The sequence below is a fragment of the Pieris brassicae genome, chromosome 6 (genome assembly GCF_905147105.1).
Source record: "Pieris brassicae chromosome 6, ilPieBrab1.1, whole genome shotgun sequence".
NCBI lineage: Eukaryota > Metazoa > Arthropoda > Insecta > Lepidoptera > Pieridae > Pieris > Pieris brassicae.
Genome location: NC_059670.1, coordinates 20,493,595 through 20,513,319, shown reverse-complemented (window position 1 = coordinate 20,513,319; position 19,725 = coordinate 20,493,595). Strand labels below are relative to the sequence as shown.

Sequence of the window (19,725 nt, the reverse complement as noted above, 5' to 3'; positions counted from 1 at the left end):
GTTTCACGCTAATAATTTGACCGTATCTATTCGGTCAAAACAATTAACATATCCAATTAAATGTATGTAATTTTGTTTTAATCGTATTTTGACAAACCGATTACATGTAAATGCAATTATAATAATAATAAGCCTTTTATTTACGTTAAATTCTACATTGGATCATTAACATAAATTAAATTTCAATCAATAAAAAAAAAATATTAGTGCGCGAATTATTCCCGTACTGCACGTCTTTTTACATGACTTCGAAAGCAAAGAGGATCAGTTAGATCAGGTCAGTTACAATTAGGAAATGTCGGATCACCCGGAGGTTCTGGGTTAGATTACCAGCGAAAGAATATTTTTAAGAAATTGCATTAAAAAAGATCAATGAAACATAAATATTATAATCACGGGTCATCTAAATTATATGTTAGCAGTATGAGATGGCTCACTGATTGGCTTAGAAGGTGTAATACCTTCTAAGCATCTCCGTTCTCGCGTAATATATATAAATAAATATGAATCGCAAAATGTTGATAAGCTTAAAACTGGAAGACATCTAGACAAATTCGAGAATTATTACTTATTCCCTTTTAAAATTACAAAAAAAACTTTGAAAGTATCATATAGAACTTAGTTTTTTATTCGAGAAAAGCGAACAGACGCTATAGCAAAATGTTTTATATGTTGGTATGTATCTACTAAAAAGGTAGGCTAAGTAAAAAATCAAATAATCCCATCTAAATTCATATTTATTTGTGGAACCAGCTGCCCACTCAATTATTTCTATTAATGGCCAGTAAGGCCTGCAACGAGCCCTCTGGCATTGAGAGTGTCCATGGGCGGCGGTATCGCTTAACATCAACTGAGCCTCTTGCCCGTTTGCCTCCAATACTATAAAAATAAAATATTACTTCTACAATAAAAACATATTTAGAGATATTTTCACAGACACAATTCCCTTCACAGACCCTTCTGCATTTCAAAATTATGATTATTCCAAGTAAAAAATTATACAATTATATTTATTTGTGGAAATTTAAAGCAAAGAAAATAATCAAACAACCAAAATATTTTGAAGCCTTCTCAATTGTTAAATAAAAACTCTAGACTTGAGTCATCGTATAAAGAGGTTCTATATCAACATTTATACAGCCTTCATAAAGCCTTTAGCTGTACAAAGCTCATTGCTGGTACTCAAACGAATATTCTGCGGCAAAGGCAAAAAGCGAAAGCGAAAGCTACTCTTCATTTTGCTCTATAGCTTTTAGTTTCTCATTGAGTAGAAATCTTGATAAAATTCAACTGCATTTATGTTATACAAGATTTGCGATAGACCGTAGAGAAATTAAAATATGCTTCATTATTTATTTATTTATAAAAGCTTGCCAACGCTCGGCACACTGATACATTGGTATAAGAAAAATAAAATATTTTTTTTTAATGTGACAAGCACTTATAGGCAAACATAGCATACGCGAAGAGTACAATAAAACAATAAAATTATACAAAACTAATCGATTTCAAAGTGTTAGAGGAGCAACATCGGTGAGTTTTGACCAAAACGTGTTCTCTGGAAAGGTGGAATAATCTAGAAGAATCATGAAAAATTTTTTAAAAGGTTGGGTTGCGCCCTTATGGTTAAGTTAAATATACTTCTTTGTCCGTACATGGATATGGCTAAATACTAAGTATATATTTAGCATTTAAAGTAAACACTTTCTTAACGGATTGAAGCCTATGTATTATTATAAACTTATAATTATTTAACATAATTTTAAATTATTTCCCGACGTTTCGCGTGCTTTACAGCGTGCGTGATCACGGTGACTGAAGACAAAAGGTGTTGAATGTCAAAAAGTATCACAGCTGTAGAGAAAGTTATATTATCTGTATTTACGTTGCGTTTCGCGTGCTTTAGCACGCGAAACGTCCGGAAATAAATTAAAATTATATAAAATAATTATAAGTTTATAATAATACATAGCTTCAATCCGTTGAAAAAGTGTTTTCTTTAAATGTGTAAAAGTTATGTTAATAAAAGACAATACTATATATTTAGCAGTTGTCATCATTTAGTTTTTTTTAATCTTAAGTTGTCGTTTGTTTAATGCGTAATTATTATTATTGTTTTATTAATAAATGTACTTAATTGACTTATATTTTGCCTAAGTGTTTTCTCTTATAATATGGATATGTATAGCTGTAAGATAAGTTTATACGAAATAAATAATAATTATTAAAAAAAATCATGGCTGAGGTGGCTCTAAAATCGTCTTCCTTTTTGCCGCGGCCTTTTTGGAACGGCTTGTCATAGAAAATTGAATCATGCGCCGTCAGGATTCAACACGTCCATAGGGTTGAGAATCTTGTGTCTCAAGTTATGGAAATTCTATGTTAAAATTATTGCTAAAAACGAACCGTAATAACTGTAAAAATCTTTCAAACACAAGTATAATGTCACTCACGAAGCTCGACATTCGGAAGCATAGAAAAACCACCTGCTGCCAACGTTATAGAAATAATAAGGGTGCGTCAGGGGTGTCACCTTTTACACTTATTTTTTATGCATATATACAAGTAAAACATGATTGGACAAGTGGTTAATAATTTTTAAATTTCATATATATATTTTTTAATTGAAATAAAAATAGTGTTCGAAACTTAAAAGTTAAGATAAAAATTTTCGCTTTCATTAAATACTTATTTAACGAATTTATTTATATTTTATATGACATCCACTCTAACGTTATATTAATAAAATATTAACTGGGTGTGTATATCTGTTAGTTTTATTTAACAATGATTTCAGGTATTAAAGATAGAAAAAAAGATTTGGTACTGGGTCAAACTGGCAGGAGGCTCATCTGAGGCCTATGGACATTGTCAGAGGGCTCGCAACTGCGTTGGCGGCCTTTTAAGAATATAATTATTGGTTATCTTACGGCTAACATACATATTATAGAATTATACACTTAGACAATATACAGAGTCAAAACAGATTACATAGATAAATAATATAAATATGAAATAGAAAACCTAAGTACATTAATAGCCATAAAGAAAAACAAAGAAAACAGAAATTTAACATTAAACAAATGACAATTTACATTTCAAAGAAAGAACTAAACTGTTACTGCTAAACAAAATCAAAGACTTCCCGCCTCTTCAAATATTTCCTCACATCCTCTTTGGTGAGGTGGAAAATATCTACATCCATAACTAGTGTCATAGTTAGATAAAACCCGAAACATTGGCGAACTATGCAGGTAAATCGTGTTCGAACGAGGATCAATTGTGAGTACAATTGGAACGCCCTTTTATTTATTTTTTTCAATTTTATTTTGTGTTCATTTATATTTTGTGTGAAGTGACAACCCTAGGACATAGGGTGTTACAGGGGAGGCTTATTGAGATACTTAGGTAGATGTGTAAACAAATCACTGCCGACTACGAGCTTTATGGCTATTGGGAATATTCTAAAAGCTTTGAATTTCAAAACGAACGAAAATATTACGTATTATTTATGAAACTGTGTGACGTTCGTCTCAAAGTCATTGAATGTTTTGTCCTTATCGCTTTCGTGTCAAAATCACGCGACGCGATCAAGTATTCCCAACACGGTTTATAGTACGTTTAGAAATCATTCCTTAGAATACTCATAAATGCTGAAAGCGCTGTTACGACTTAAAATCTCACCCATACACTAATTTGTAATAAGTTCATTATTAAAGATTTATTTAAGAATATATATATATATTGTTAATTCTCGCGTTACTTGTATTTGTGTAAATTCAGGTCTCAGAATTTTTTACGATAACGTTTTGTTATGATTGCAAATTAAAAAAAAATACATCCATTTTTTAACAGCGATATTAGTACTGTTATAATCTATATATATCGCTACGTGTAGCAGGTCAGCAGTACAATAGGTTCTATACAAGTCGAGAGTGCATTGTACTGAGAGAGCAGAACTTGCAGAAAATAAGCTTAGAAGGCGAGGCCAAATAACATTATAATGACAACATTGTCCATAACAATCCGCTTAGCACACGAAAGCTATGTCAAACAATAATAATTCAGGGTTCTATTGAATTTATAAGCCGCCAAGGTTTTGTGGTTAACGCTCATCTATTATCTATATAAATTAAAAAGTTACGATCAAAACTCCTTGAACTCATCAAACTAAATAAGATTTTTGTGGAGCAAAACATTGGAAGGATATTAAAAATATAAGTATTATTTAGTAAAAACGTTTATATGTGGTAGCATAGCTAAATGTTCCATATGTCGGTATATAGCTACTATACAGGTACTGTGTAAGTTAAAAGAATGTTAATTATACCTATTTACTCACACTTAGTGTACAAAAACAAATAATATAAAACTTATAAGGGATGAAACGGTCGGCCTTATCGGTACCAAGCGATCTCTCCAGGCAAACCTAGTAAGGGAATAAACTTCAAAAAGAAATATGATGTGTAAAGTGCTAAAGTGCAAGTGTACATCTTATAAATATTATAGAACCTTAATCTAAAAGAATACAAAAAAATATTAATAAAACAAACTAAGAAGCTAATCTCACGGATTCACGAATAGCGATGCAATACAAAAGAAAAGTAAATACAAGAATTACAAAAGTCACGATTGAACAGAACAGGATATGGTTAAAAATGTTTAATATTTAACGCGATTTAAGTATGCGGGGGCAGTTAGTTTATAATATAAAACGAAACTAACACATTGTACATAGCGATTTGAACATCGCGTTTAAAACCCGCAGATATAATTTTTATATTTTCTTAATCTGATTAGTTTTACAATTACGTATTGCGAAAATCAATTAATAAGATCAAGAAATTGATAAATTACATCGATAAATTCACAACCTGCGTTCCAAAATCATTAACGTAGCATACGACCGAAGATAATTCTAATTATAATCGAATTGTGTATTATGACAGTGTGTGTGTGTATATAATTATATATATTATATAATTGAATTGCTATGCGCCTGTCTCGCTACAACTCGAGAGTGACTGGAAAGGTTTTAACGATGCGAAACATATATAATAAGTAAAGAAAAGTGCTCAAAACGACAATTGAACTTCCAATAAAAACTGTTCCTAACTGGGGAATATATGATGTCTTCTTATTACTGAGAAACGTCACTTGGTTGTCATATATACGCCTTCAAATTTAAGTGTTTCATAGCTGTAGAATAAGATCCATGTTTCTTTGGTCTGTTTTATAAAAGTTTTAGAATACATCTGCAGTTGGTTGCTTTATAATGAAATGAAATAAAATTTCCAAACTGCCGGATACCTAGATGTTTGGTATTCTAAAATAAAACAAAAGCAAGCCTTAACCTATAAGGCTTCTCAAATTAAAGTTTAAAATATTGAGTATCGGATTGGCAGGAAGCCAGCGGATAACCTTCCGCCGGAAGTAAAGAGCTTAATTATGCTAAACGCTAACTCATATGAGCCATCTTGCATTATTTACAAAAAAGGCTTTGAATTTTTTTGTAATAAGATGATTTTCAAAGGTTATAAATAGAATTTAGGGAAATTTGCGTACTTAGATACGACAGAAACAATTGTCCACGGAATAAAGTTATTTCTATTAAATTTTTGAAGTAAACTGTACCGTATATATTGCTTATAATATTAGTTATTAAAATCACCGTTTTTCCTTTGTATCGCAATGCGCAAAAACTTTTATTTTGCATTAGCATTGACCAAACTGATTACCTCATCCAAGCATGCTTAAGAATGCGCCCGCGTCCATGAAACACACCCGATGCAGTGTCGTAAATCGGATATATATAACTATTTATTCATACTGAGTCAGAATAACAACTAAATACGAGATCATTTTTAGGAACCAGAAAATATTGCCCTATCCTAATTTATTTGAATCTAGCTCGTACATCTGAATAAGCATCTAATAATATAGTCCTTCCTAGCGGTTGACGTGAACTGCATATTCATAGCCACCACCAAGTTGTCACTGACGATATTGCGTGATTCATAAGAATCACAAGGAACAATTCATTTTTATCGTCCTGTTTAATGAATTAACCATTGACAGTGAGGCTAGTTTAGGGAGTGCAAATTTATAACTACTATATATGGAAAACTAAATGCTAGTAGTTTAAACAACCTAAGAATACCTTGCACTTCTTATTATAAACTTCTAAACACTTGTTTATGAAATTTAATTTTATTGCAAGCAAACATGCAAAAAACTAAACATCTGCAAAACAAACTAAAGTCTTACAGAGTTCCTTTCCTATGTCATAATTTATAACATGTATAGATAGTTTAAAAAGATGTATCTAAAATAAAATATTATTCGATTGCAATAAAAACAATTCTAAGTTATGTTTCCAGCAGGAATGTTTATAACACAATGTCATACATTTATAACACTGCCGTATAATTAAAGACAATGACATCACCAGAGATTTGAGTTATGAATAAAATTATACATTACAAAGGTTGTTAAAACTTAGACAAAAAAACATATTTAACATTTATATATTACTAATATCAGATTTTTTTTTATATACATGTGTCTGTCTTTACTACGACATCATGGAACATTACAATCTAGCCTAATTTAAGACTAATAAGTAATTTAAGTCTAACCTAATTTACTAAAAAGGATTGTAATAAGTAAGTGTCCAATAACGCTACTAATAGTCTCTATTAAAGGGAAGACACTCTGTTCTTGTGTTTTCATTTTTTCATTCACTGTTTAGCACTTAATATTAAAGTACACTAACACTAATTCACTAGTTCAAATAAAATAAATAAATTAAATATCAGAATAAATTAAATATTGTCAGTCTTTAATAAAAGCAAAAAAAAATGTTTGAATCAAAAGCAATAAAATCTTGATTACAAAAGACCTCTGTGCCCATGTTGCCATATAATCTCTTACGTCTCTGATACAAACACAAATTTCAATCAACTTTTAAACACACCGTTAAAACATCTTTAGGTATTTCAATCAAGAGTCTTAAAAGCACAAGAGGTAATCTTAACACATACCCTATAATTGATATTCCATTACTTCATTAGACCTTCATTGTTCACACTGGAGTTTGGGCTATCTAATTGTTTTTTGAAAGTATCTTATATCTTTCAATATATTTTTAATTTGTAATCTAGAGAAATTTAGAAATACCATTGCATTGTTGTGAAACCTATTCTTGTTTAAAAAGCTTTCTAAAAGCAATGGATTGTTTAGAATCTTTATAAAATGAAAATGATAAATCTTTAAAGGTGTGACCTACAAATGGATCTTTTAAAAATAATTTAATCACGTATTGCAAATTGTGTATTCAAAATGATTCAGCTGCAGACGCCCACAAGTATACCGGGTCACCGTCGTATGTGCACAAGAAGTGGTCAATCCGGTTTCCTGAACACCCACATGACCAGTTTCTTCAGACATGCACACCATGACACAACGCGGTGATATAGATATTTTCTATGTCCTACTAGGTAGCCGAAAATATAAACTACAAAAGTTTTTTTTTACACACGCTTAGAAAAGCGATGTTTGTTTTTATTTTTATTTAAACCTAGATTGTGTCTTATACAAATAATAAATATATATCTACATTATAAGCAGGTAAAATAATGAACCGGAGGCTACAAAAGAAAAACAAATAAAAGCAAGGGTTATAATATTACCTTCATTGTCGTTGTTTCCTTCGCCGTTGTGTGCCGAAGCCAGCAAAACTCCGACCCATACAAGGATTAAAAACCTCACAATCATTTTAACTGATTAAATGTACACTCAGTTCACAGTTTAGTTGGGCAAAAAAACAAATTATGCACTCGACATAGTCGAACCGACGGACACTGCGCTACACCTCAAAGTAGCGATCGGCCTTCCTTGGGCAAATGGCGGCGGATGACGGATATGTTCATCGATTGTGTTCGAGTCTGCGCATATACGGTCCTTTTTATGTCGATGATGGTAACACTGTACGAATTAAGGTATGGCTACATTAGCTCTAGATAGCGGCAGATAATAAATGCTCGCAAAATAATATTATTTTTCCGAAGGTAAACATTTCCACTTTTAAATATATAAAAGACCAGAAAATGGGTTGATAGCATTACAAACTCCTCATCCTTTTATTGTAACAGGTATAATAGTAGTAAATTTCGTTATAAGATATGGGCTTTAACGAACAGAACCAAAAATAGTTTATAAAAGGTGAAAATGTAATCTAACATTTTTTAAGAAATCACAGGAATTATGCTTTTGAAACTCTATTTAAAATAGGTACTCAAATAAAGCATACTAATGCCTTTTTTATACATTCCATTCCAAACATTCATAGTAATATAAGAAGAGGAAGATGAGTAATATAAGAAACAGCTATAACCTATTTGTTATTATGCACAGCTGGCGCGTAAGCTTATGTTTCCCTACACCTCAGTGACAGTTCCAGACATTAATTTTTAGAATTCAAAGATTTTATAGCAGGAATCACTTTTGTGGGCTAGTCGTTTATAAACATTATTTGTCATCTGTAACGGTATTTGGCAGCCTATGGAATACATGCGTAATGTTTCCTGATAAGAAAAAGATTTTTGGTAACGGCAACACCAGAGTTTCGAAAGTTCAATTTTGCATGGCGGACGTGCAAGTGGGTTCTGTTATTTGTTAGTGTCTACTGATAAATTCATTTATTATTTCTCTGAGATTCCTTATGGAAAGACAAATTTTCATGTTACTTTTTCTTTGTGGTCGTGCTTTATTCATTCCTTAACGTTAGATGATGTTAAAGTGTTAGTTTTTGTTGAAATTATATGAACTGCATAGGTTTTTCTCAAAAATGGGAAAATGTGACGAAGCTAATGTCGAAGTTAGTATGGGGGACTCGGCGTCCCCCATGAAACCTGATAATTTTACCTTCACCGTACCTCCGGAGGCCCCCGTCTTCGAACCAACGCCTGAAGAATTTCTGGATCCTTTAGCGTACATCAGTAAAATCAGGCCAATTGCGGAGAAGTCGGGGATTTGCAAAATAAAACCCCCTCCCGTAAGTTGTTTTCTTTGTTCTAAATCGATAGATTATTGAAAAACATTTAGTGTTTTATTTGTTCTATGGATGGTTTGTTTTGCAATATGTTTTATAACCCTTTTTGTGCACGTTTAATAAATCTATGATGCAACCGTGTCAGTGGGTTTTTTGTCCTCTACTCATTTTATATCTCTTTACACTATCGAGATATGCACCGTTGTCATATATGAAGTTATTAATCTACTTAGAAATGCATAAAAATGACCACAAATGCAGTTGCATATTGTTGAAATAGCCTGGTTGCCATTTTGTGTCGTGCCCTCGGCCTGCGATAATTTTGATAAAAAAAGAAACATCGCCTTTCTTTTCTTTTGATGAAATGCCAACTCAGTAATGTTTAAACTGTTTCATCCTTAGCAAATTAACAAAATACTTTAAAATTCATTGTAATGTTCACTATACCTAAGTTGCTAAACATCTCTATATACATATGATATAATACTATAATAGAACTCTACTAAGAAACATATTGCAAGGTAATAATGGTAGTCCTTCATTTTAATTATGCTGATTATTTAAGATTTAGCCATTACCAATATTCTTTTATTTACACTAACTGTGAAGAATATCATCTTTGTCTATGTAGTGTTTTTGTTGCTAATCCTAATTATTTTGATAAATATTCAATTTCATGATTTCTTTTTCCTCTTATATATCAAAAATATTAAATATATTTTTTTATGCTAACCTATTACTGTATTAGTGTTATTAGTCACCCATTATTATATTTTTCAATTTTAAGTCTCTTGATAGTAAGATATAGACCTAAATTCAATTATTATTTAATAACATTTGGTATGTTCTGTGGTATTTTGTATAAATGGTTTGTTACTCTACCATATATAGTTATAGTTTATGATACAATATAAGACAAATCTTTAATGAAACAATAAATCGAACGTTTTTTCCTCATTCATGTGGTGATATGACACTATTTGTCAATATATTCTTGAAGCCTTGTTGGATTTACAAAAAAATATAAAACATTTTAAAACAAATGGTGACATTCTTTATAACTATTTGTATGACTCAAAAATTGCTGATTAAAAAGAGAGGCGGAGAGTTTCTTGCCAGTTCATCTTGCCCGCTCTATGCCCTTGACCTGACTAAACTGGTAGTAAATGTAAATTTAAAACAATTTAACATCTTTTCTTGTAATGAAATGAAATTTAGAAGGAAGGAATTTGTGCTAAGCACAAATTATTACAAGATTGACAACTATGAACTATGACTCGAAATGTTTTAGGCATATGGTAGTCACACTTAGTTCCAAATTTTCCATCTGTACCATTGTGTTTCTTGGTATTCGATTTATACTTTTATTTTAAAGCAGTAGTAAAGTCACCATATTTCATTATAGAATATAAGGCAAAGGTGTAATTGAACAAAATTATTAACTAAATATTTAATTTTAGTAGTATAACTTAAATAAATATAGATCATTTAATTTGAGATTACAGTGTGTTGAGTTACTATTAGTATCTGATAACTGATTAAAGCAGTTTCAGCTATGTCTTTGAGAGTCCATTAAATGAATGTTTATAATATACTTAGGATAATATGATTTTCTGTGCTGGTGTTGTGTGAGCTTAGAAAGATCATAATTCAAGCAAAGACTATTTTATTTTTCTCACAATTTTTTTCTTATCCATTTTATCACTTGTCACTTTGTTTATTATACTGTGAACTATAACATGATGAAAAACTGCCATATCATAGACACAATAATTAACTATGCATGTATGGCACAGAAAGCTAAGTGTCAGTTTGCCATTACAGAAAACCATATTTGTGAAAAAAATCTAAATGAATCTAAACATATAGTTCGTCATTTATACTGTATAAACAATATCCATTGAATTTATACATAGAAATTTTAGACAAAGTGGGAGGATAAAAATAGGTGTATTATAAGTTTAATATATATTTTCAGCATTGGCAGCCACCATTTGCTGTAGATGTCGATCGTCTACGATTTACACCAAGAATTCAACGGCTGAATGAATTAGAGGTATTTTTTTAATAAATATTTTAAAATCTGAGTAATTAATTCATTTCAGACATTTTAATATTACTTTTTATATAAATTTAAAAGACTGACAAGGCTAGGCTTTCTTTACGAACATTTAAATTATTTTGCTTTTTATTTGTTGCAACCATTAACACATTATATGTCAGTCAAAGAATCATAATTATAGTGAAAGTTATGCAATATAGCTTTTGTATAACAATTATTTTACCGCATATTTTATAAAGGGAAAGAAAAACATACAATTATTATGTTTTTCTTCTTTGCATTGCAATAAAATCAACAACTTTAAAACAAAGGAAATGGTGGAAGACTAATATGAGAAAGTTCATTATCCTCACTGCAAAGGTTATGAAGTTATGACCTAAACACAGATATAAACATTACATAGTATTTAGAAGTATGAAAAATATGTAAAAGTATGCTAATAAGTTTTTAATATCATTGTTTTTTTTTAATTATAAAGGTCTTAACTTTATTAATTGTAATACAAAAGTAAATTTGCGTTTATTTTCTAGGACTGAACAAAAAATAATACTGACTTGCTTAATCAGCAAAATGTATTTGGAATTAGAGGTTTATCAGCACTTCAAGTTTCAATATTTTATTATATGTTTTTATTATAGGCTATTACACGGGTGAAGCTAAATTTCCTAGACCAAATCATTAAATTCTGGGAACTACAAGGTTCTGTTCTGAAGATACCTACAGTTGAAAGGAAGCCGCTGGACTTGTATGCTTTACATAAGATTGTGAAGGAGGCTGGTAAGATGTTTTCTTTATATTTTTTTTAGATTTCTATTATTATTTAATTTTATTGTATGTAACTGGGAAGTAACTGATAACAGTTCTTATGACCGGATATGTTGCTAATAAATCATATTATTACTAAGCAATATATTTTTATCTATAGGCGGTTTTGAAGTATGTTCTGCGGAGCGGAAGTGGTCAAAAATCGCTCGTCGTATGGGACACCCTCAGGGCAAAGGCATCGGGTCAATAATGAAGAACCATTATGAACGCATCCTCTACCCTTATGACGTGTTCAAAAATAACGGCGCTGTGGGGGACCATAAGGAGACGGTATGTTTGTTTAGTTAGGTTTTTTTAATAGGTATTTTATTTATTTATTTATTAACACTTCGTTACACTACAGAAAATAAAAATTTTTACATAATTAAATCAAAAGGAGAGCAACTGGCGGCCTTATCGCTTTCGAGCGATTTCTTCCAGGCAACCACTGTGAGTAAAGAAAAAAATTCATAAAAATGTATTAAATTACATAAGGTAGGCAAGTAGTGCAAAAATACATGTTATACACAGTTATTAAGACAAATCTAAACAGGAATAAAATATTAAAGATACATTAAAGATAGAAAGTAAAAAGACACATAAATCACGATAATTTAAGATAAGTCTCACGTCAGTTAGTAGTTAGTAAGGAAGTTAGGGCTACGATGTGGACAGGTAATGTTTGTACAGAAGAAATGTAAAGGAGGATAGAGAAGGAGCTGAGCGAATAGGGACGGGTAGTGAATTCCATAGCCTAACTGCGGAGACCTTAAAGGAATCGCCATGAAAGGCGGAGTTAGTAGAGTTAAGATGGGAAGGAGTTTTAGGGTTGAACAGGATGGAATATAGAGATGGAGAACATGAGCATCACTTCGCTGACGAATCGGTAACCAGCCTAGCCGCTTACGGAACGCAGGGATATGGTCGTACTTTCTTAGACCGAATATAAAGCGGATACAGAAGTTTTGGAGACGATCAAGTCTATTTAGCAATCCATCGTTTAGATCGGAGGAGCAAGAATCGGCGTAGTCCAGTGAAGGCAGGAGGAGAGATTGTGCCAGTGAGGTTTTAGTGCTTTTAGGTACTGCAGCCATTATGAGTTTCAAGTAGCATCAATCGTTAATTGGAAAGTTACTTATCTAGACTTAACTTGAAAATCGTGAGTTCGTATCTAGCTCAAATACGACATCATTGGGATTTCTTCTATTTACTGTTCAGCCGACTCGTGCATGTGTAAGGATGATAAAACATTTTCTAGATGTATACCATATCAGTCGCCGTTAGTTCTGCTTCACTTTTAGATAGATTGATAGACGCTCACTAAATGAGATAACGGAAGCAGTCTGCAGGACTTCCAATTGAAAATCACGCGTTTTTAATTATGCAAAGATTCGACACCATGTCGTTGCCGATGTCAGTATCAGATACGCCTCACTATTGTGTTTGTGTAGACTTATCATACTCCCAATCTATATAATGTTATTTAAGGAGATCAGATTTAGCCAACTAACCAAATTGCTGGGATCTTAAAATTTTCGAAATCACAACAAAGAAAATCTTTCAAAATTGGCTTCATATTTTCGAGACATACAGCCGTTTTTAAAGTATTTAAGCACAATTAATGTTACTTACCGTGTTCATAACATTATACATAAGACGGGGACGCGTGCGCTGCGTAGAAGTGCAAATTACGACTGATTTAGCTTGACTTCTTCATGCGTCAATTGCCGTATTTTTTTATTATACGAAATCATAGTGTTGTGCTTGTCAGTGTCAGAAAAATATTAACAGACTTGCTAATTTTTAAAAATAAAGTCAGGTGTATTTAACAAACTACTCTCGTCACATTTTAATTAGATAATAATAATAATAAAGCCAGTTTTATTCGATACTATAAAAATAACAATAATTCAGATTGGTGTTTTGTTAAGTATGGACCACTTTTCGGTGAAGGCCTCCTGAACTTTCCATTTGGATATGTTCTTTCCTTCCTCTCTCCATTTGTCCCCAGAACATGCTGGGCTGACATCATAACCCGTCGCTTATGTGGTCGTCCCACGTTTCTTTTTTCTGCAGGTCCTTTCCAGCGGGTGGCCTCGTCGGTCTATATTTTGCCTGTAAACCTTGCAATGTGGAATTTCCATTTCAGTTTTAAGGCGATTAGATAATAGTGTTTTGGTACTAATCTAAAATAATTGAATTAAGAAATAATGATCCAGATTTTTTTCATAAATTTCGCCAACGATTGGTTTGTTAATAATTTATAAATATTTGTTATGAAAATCAGATAACAATTAAACTATTGAAGGTTAAATAATTGCGTTATGTAATTGGTAAGTTGCGAGGTTGCATTGTGACATTGTTCGAATATATTGAATAGAAATAATATATTCTATATGTTTGGTGCTGTATGCTCAATGTAGATAGGTAACCCAAAGCTGCGCGGTGTCATATGGTAATAAATAAATAAAACCTCCAAAAAATTATCCAAAAGATTTAGAAAAAAATATTTGCATATAACGTCATAGTGGTACTATCGTGGTGTTTCACTTAAAATTCAAATGCCATACATGGTGTAACAATTATTCTGAGTCGAGATTGCTAAGTATAGATACCGGCAAACATCTTGAACAAATGTCCTTGCCTGCGCAGAAGCGATTGTTAGATATTACCGGGAGGGGGAGGGTGGGGGGCCGTAGGGCGGTGGGGCGCGGCGGCAGGAGAGTGACGTGTCGATCGCCTGATTGGTAAACCAGTTGACGTTTGTGTCCCGCGCTGTGTACGATGCGCAAACTTTCCCCCACTCCCTTGTTTAATGCTCAAGAAGTTTGCCGGTATCTATATTGCTCCTGTTTATCAAATGGTATTTGACATATTGGATATCTAAGGTTTATGACATCACCGGCATGTATTTTAAAAATATGTTAAAACCATATAACTTCATTTTAATTTTAATCCCTTAATTCGTACTTATACAACGTGTTTTAAACGTGATCACGTTTATTTTTAAAGGATATCAGTGCCAATATGCATGTTAACGTAAAAGTACAAGAAAAACTTGAATAATTAAAAAATCCCTTTTTCCATACAAACAAATTGAGGTAAAGCGAGTCTATAAATTAAAGACCCTTGCAAAATCATTCATACTAGACATCGGTGAAAAACATTCGGTATGATCAAAAAAACACCTACAATCCAGACGTAAATGTTGTAGCTAAGTTCACTTGTGTCGAAATCATAACAATTAAGATTAGTTGTATTTGTTACGATTGTTTAATTTTTGTTGTTCAGAATATATATACCTAATGTGTGCCCTGTAGTCTTATGATTAAAGTATCTTTGTAATGAATTCACTAGGTTAACGTTTAGTTAAATTTGGTTAACTCACGTCATTAAACTTAATGTAAAAACCAAACGTAGCATCATGATTTTGTGATGAGCTCGCACGACAAGCTATGAACTATAGGTCGGCGACATCAAAGAATTTTGTGCATTGTTCAGTTTTGTTGTAATATAAACTACGACCTACTACGACGACTAAACGATTAGTCTATCTACTTTATGAATAAAATCAAATGCAATACTAAGGTAAGCAGTTTAGTTTCCAAGAAGTTTTACTTTTTTTTGCAACATTTCATGTTAAAGTTTTATTAGAAAATATTAATTTACATTTATTTGTATCTATGGTTAATTGGTGTCTCTATTGCTAGGTTATTAAGCTACTGCCACTATTATTACAAATCATAACTGCTTTATTCGTGACTTAAGATTCATACGCGCGCATAAGGGATTAGGGACAAATTGACTGCGCGTGGACAAATTACATAGCCAATTACGCTTACAGCGACAAATCGACTGAGAGGTCAAAAAAGGTAACTAGGGCAAGGCGGGGATGGCCGGCTCGGGGTGCTAGATTCTAGATAGATATTTGCCTTACTTTCGTACGTACTTATAATACATACAATATGATTTTATCGTTTAAAATCGTTGAGCTCATGTTCGTTATCATTTTAATGATTACCTTTGAAACACATTGTATTATTTGACTCACCCGAAGAGAAATATGTTTTATTTACTAGAAACATATAGATTTCGTTAATTGTACCTATGTTATTTTAGTAGATTTAACTCAACATTAACATATCTAAACTAGTCTTGTCGAGGTATCGTTTAGTATAGCATTAACCCTAATACAGCAACGACGTCATTTGCAATGTAACATATGTAAAATACAATTCGTATTCATGTTTAATAACTTCATATTATAATTATAATAAGATAGCCTTTATATTTTGAAACTCTGTGAGTACTCCTAAATATATTTTCACTACAGTACGACTCGGAGTTCGATGTCCCTCTTTTAAGACTCCTCTAATCCTTTCCTCTGTTCTCTATCCTTTGCGACTCTTATCCAGTTACAGCCTACTGTTAATTTGTGTTCCCATCTTTTGTCGGCCTCTTCGTTTTCCGTCTCTAGGTTATCATTCCGCCAGTATATTGGATCCAAAAGGAAATTTATTAGTAAAACATGAATGAAACATATTTATGGTTTATTTCTTTTTATTTGAGTAAATTTTAATTACGTTTTATGTCTGTCACTTTAATAGCAAGCTGTAATTGGATTTGACACGGCAGTCATACTTACGCTAACCTAAGGATATGATTCTAATAATAGATGATAATCCAATATGTTTTCGGCATACGTAGCGCTTCTATCCAAAAACGATTGACATTTTTTTTGTTCCAGAAAATTGAAGTTAAAACTGAGCAAACGCCTGAAAAGGTGAACGCTCGTAGCCGGTCGAGCAGCAAAGGCCCAGCGGCAACTCCGCCCCCCGGGCGCCGGTACAAGACATCGGAGCCCGAGGCGGCTGAAGGCAGCCACACTGAGGGAGCTTTGCCCGGAACCGATGAGAAAAAGACACCTATTAAGGAGGAACCTACTGAGAATCGGAGGAGTGAGTATGATATGATTTATGTTTGATTCATTCTTCTTTGGCTGATATATATTTGAATTATGTGTATATTTGTATATATTTCAATCCCAAAAGTGATAAAGTATTGGAACACAATATCGGATTCAAATGGCTGGTTTTGTATGATCAAAACTTGTAATTATTGTTTGTATAGCATATCGTAGTTACAGCTTTGTTGGCGACCCCCAGTTTTGTATTGCAACGGCAACTTACCCTGGTTTTCATATCACGTAATCCGTGTGTATATGTCGTAGTAAAGTGGTTAAATCAGAGAGTTAATTGAATCTCTAGACAGTTAATTAAATGTCGATATTCAATCAAGTCGCTAGCATTTTGAATTAAATAAAGCAACGTCGAAAACGTTTAACTATATGTCTGACCGAAAGCCAGCGTGTTGATTAACAATGTAAAACAAGACTCCGTCATGATTATTTCATTTCGGTGTGATCGTGAAGAACTGAGAACTTCAGGAAATTCAGTTTTTTGCTTTATTGTAAATGGTTAGTTAGTTAAACGTTTCGTTCACTCACTTGTCTGACGGAACTTTAGCGACTTGATTGAATATCGATTTTTAATCAACTAACTCTCTGATTTAACTACTTTAGTGCGACATATATATCAGATATTGTTCCGATTGCATAACACAATTATTTAATTAAGAAATAATTAAATTTGGTATTGGTTTTACGGAGTAAAGGTTGCGTAAGGTACCTAATTACTACAAACCGCGTATTGTAACTAATCGTGCATGGTCATAAAAGGTCCCCGTGAAAACAAATGGATGTCGAGTGCTGCGTCGTGCGGCGCGCGCGCTCGTGTCCTAAGATCGACGAAATTACGCGAGCATCGCTTGAGTAATATGACCGTGTCAGTTACTCCAGCACCCGTGCCTGTACCACCTGTAGTTACGCCGCGTCCTTTGGATCCTGTGAGTATATGCTTAACAAATTTTCAAATGATTTGCGAAAACAGATTTTAAGAAATAAGTTAATATTTTGACATAGGTCATGTATTTGAGTATTATGATTTATTTATGTAATTAAAACTACATCTGGACTACCTTCATTTACTAACGTGAATAACAATTAAATGTTATATTCATCTCGTAGTTAACTCGCTACACCTCGCGAGGGGGGTGTTTTGTCCTGTTCGGGGCGTATGCCCCCTTCAGGTGGTGTTTTTGTTCGCGCCCTGCTGATACAGGGCGGTACGGGGGCGGGCATATAGCCCTTGGTGAGGGCTGCGCCGCGCGGGGAGACTCAGTCTCTACCCGCTGGACGCAGCCGAAGTGTTATATTCGAAAATTAAATATATATATATATATATTTCTTGTCCCAAATCTCATTGAACTTGACTATAATAACAATTTCTAAACAGTTGGCGAAATACATGTGCCACATTTGCGGTAGGGGTGACATCGAAGAGCAAATGTTACTCTGTGACGGGTGTGATGACTCATACCACACTTTCTGCCTTGTGCCACCCCTGGCTGATGTCCCTAAGGGTGATTGGAGATGTCCCGTCTGCTTGGCTGAGGAGGTTTGTATATTACATGAGCATTATGACGCAACAAAAAATTCTATAATAATAGAATATCGACTAAAAACAATTAGATTATTAAAAAAGAACAGGCTATATCGTGAACATATATTTTTAATGAGGTTGTGGGTTGATCAATTTTAAAGAAAGCATTGAATTTATCTTGTATATATTTTATAGCATTTAAGATAAAACAGTTTCTAGCATATACCGCAGAACTATGTGATAAACTTAACTCTCAAACTACTGTCCTGTCTCAAAAATCACTTCAAACTCTTAAGTCCTTCTAACTATATGTTACGCTCTTCCAATAGATGTTTATTGGAAATTCCATCCCACAACTCATCCTTTAAAGGCAATTCATTTATACTTTGATTTTTAATTCCGTAGAACTCTGACAGGTATCATTTTCTTGACATGTATTTATATTGTTTTATTTGTAAATTTCCATGTCTGACATATGCATGTCATGAATAAGGCACGAGTCCATAACTCTCTTCTTAAGCATTATAGGCATATCACTCTTAAATATTTCTTTACAACTCCAATATTTATTCCATGTACTTCTAACTCTTCTCTCTTCTTCATCATTTCTGTCGCTGCTGAATCCAATTTGTCTACCCAAGTAGATATAATTTGCAATATATTCTAATTCGTGATTCCCAATTTTTAAAGAAGATCTTATGTAGTTGGTCATGGCTTTTGTTTTTGTTATATTCATTGGTAAACCTACTTGTATGCTAACCTTGTATAAGGTTTCTATCATATTTTTTAGTTGGTTGCTTATTTTTGATAGCAATACTAAGTCGTCTGCAAATCTTAGATGGTTCAAATATTTTCCATGAATGTACAAGCCTTGTCTTTTCCAGTCTCGTTTACTTATAATCGATTCTAATACTGCTATAGACTTTTTTGGGGCGAGTGGGTCACCTTGCCTTACTCCTCTACGCACTGGAAAGCTTGGTCCTATGGATTCTAGCTTCACTCTAGCTGTTTTAGTATAGTTATGTATTTGACCTCTACAATCTGTGCTTTTAGTGTTTCCCATATACTTTGGTGAGATACAGTATCAAAGGCTTTTTGGTAGTCAATAAATGCGAAGTTGAGGGGTCTTTGTTGCTCTTGATATTTTTCTATTACTAGCTCTAATGTATGGAATGTGGTCAACAGTAGAAAAGTTTTTGCCAAAATCAACTTGTTCCTTAGGTTGGTGCTGCTCTAAGGTGGTTTCTTATTATAGAGAAGATTTTGTATAAACTTGGTTGTTTCTAATATCATATTGAACAATGTTG

The 19,725-nt window shown here is 32.8% G+C and overlaps 2 protein-coding genes across 2 annotated transcripts in view; one reads left to right on the top strand and one right to left on the bottom strand.

Annotated features, from left to right (window-relative positions):
• The window catches only part of LOC123710562 (calsyntenin-1), a 157,045-nt gene extending 149,101 nt beyond the window's left edge, over nucleotides 1-7,944 (bottom strand). Inside the window, exon 1 of the mRNA XM_045662538.1 lies at nucleotides 7,692-7,944. Coding sequence (XP_045518494.1) covers nucleotides 7,692-7,776 — 85 coding nt within the window. The 5' untranslated portion in view covers nucleotides 7,777-7,944. The remainder of the gene's footprint in view (nucleotides 1-7,691) is intronic.
• A 699-nt stretch (nucleotides 7,945-8,643) lies between these two features.
• Nucleotides 8,644-19,725, top strand: part of LOC123710688 (lysine-specific demethylase lid-like) — a 31,580-nt gene continuing 20,498 nt past the window's right edge. The window contains exons 1-7 of the mRNA XM_045662765.1: nucleotides 8,644-9,055; nucleotides 11,031-11,108; nucleotides 11,753-11,891; nucleotides 12,040-12,209; nucleotides 16,666-16,876; nucleotides 17,656-17,822; nucleotides 18,272-18,433. Coding sequence (XP_045518721.1) covers nucleotides 8,849-9,055; nucleotides 11,031-11,108; nucleotides 11,753-11,891; nucleotides 12,040-12,209; nucleotides 16,666-16,876; nucleotides 17,656-17,822; nucleotides 18,272-18,433 — 1,134 coding nt within the window. The 5' untranslated portion in view covers nucleotides 8,644-8,848. The remainder of the gene's footprint in view (nucleotides 9,056-11,030; nucleotides 11,109-11,752; nucleotides 11,892-12,039; nucleotides 12,210-16,665; nucleotides 16,877-17,655; nucleotides 17,823-18,271; nucleotides 18,434-19,725) is intronic.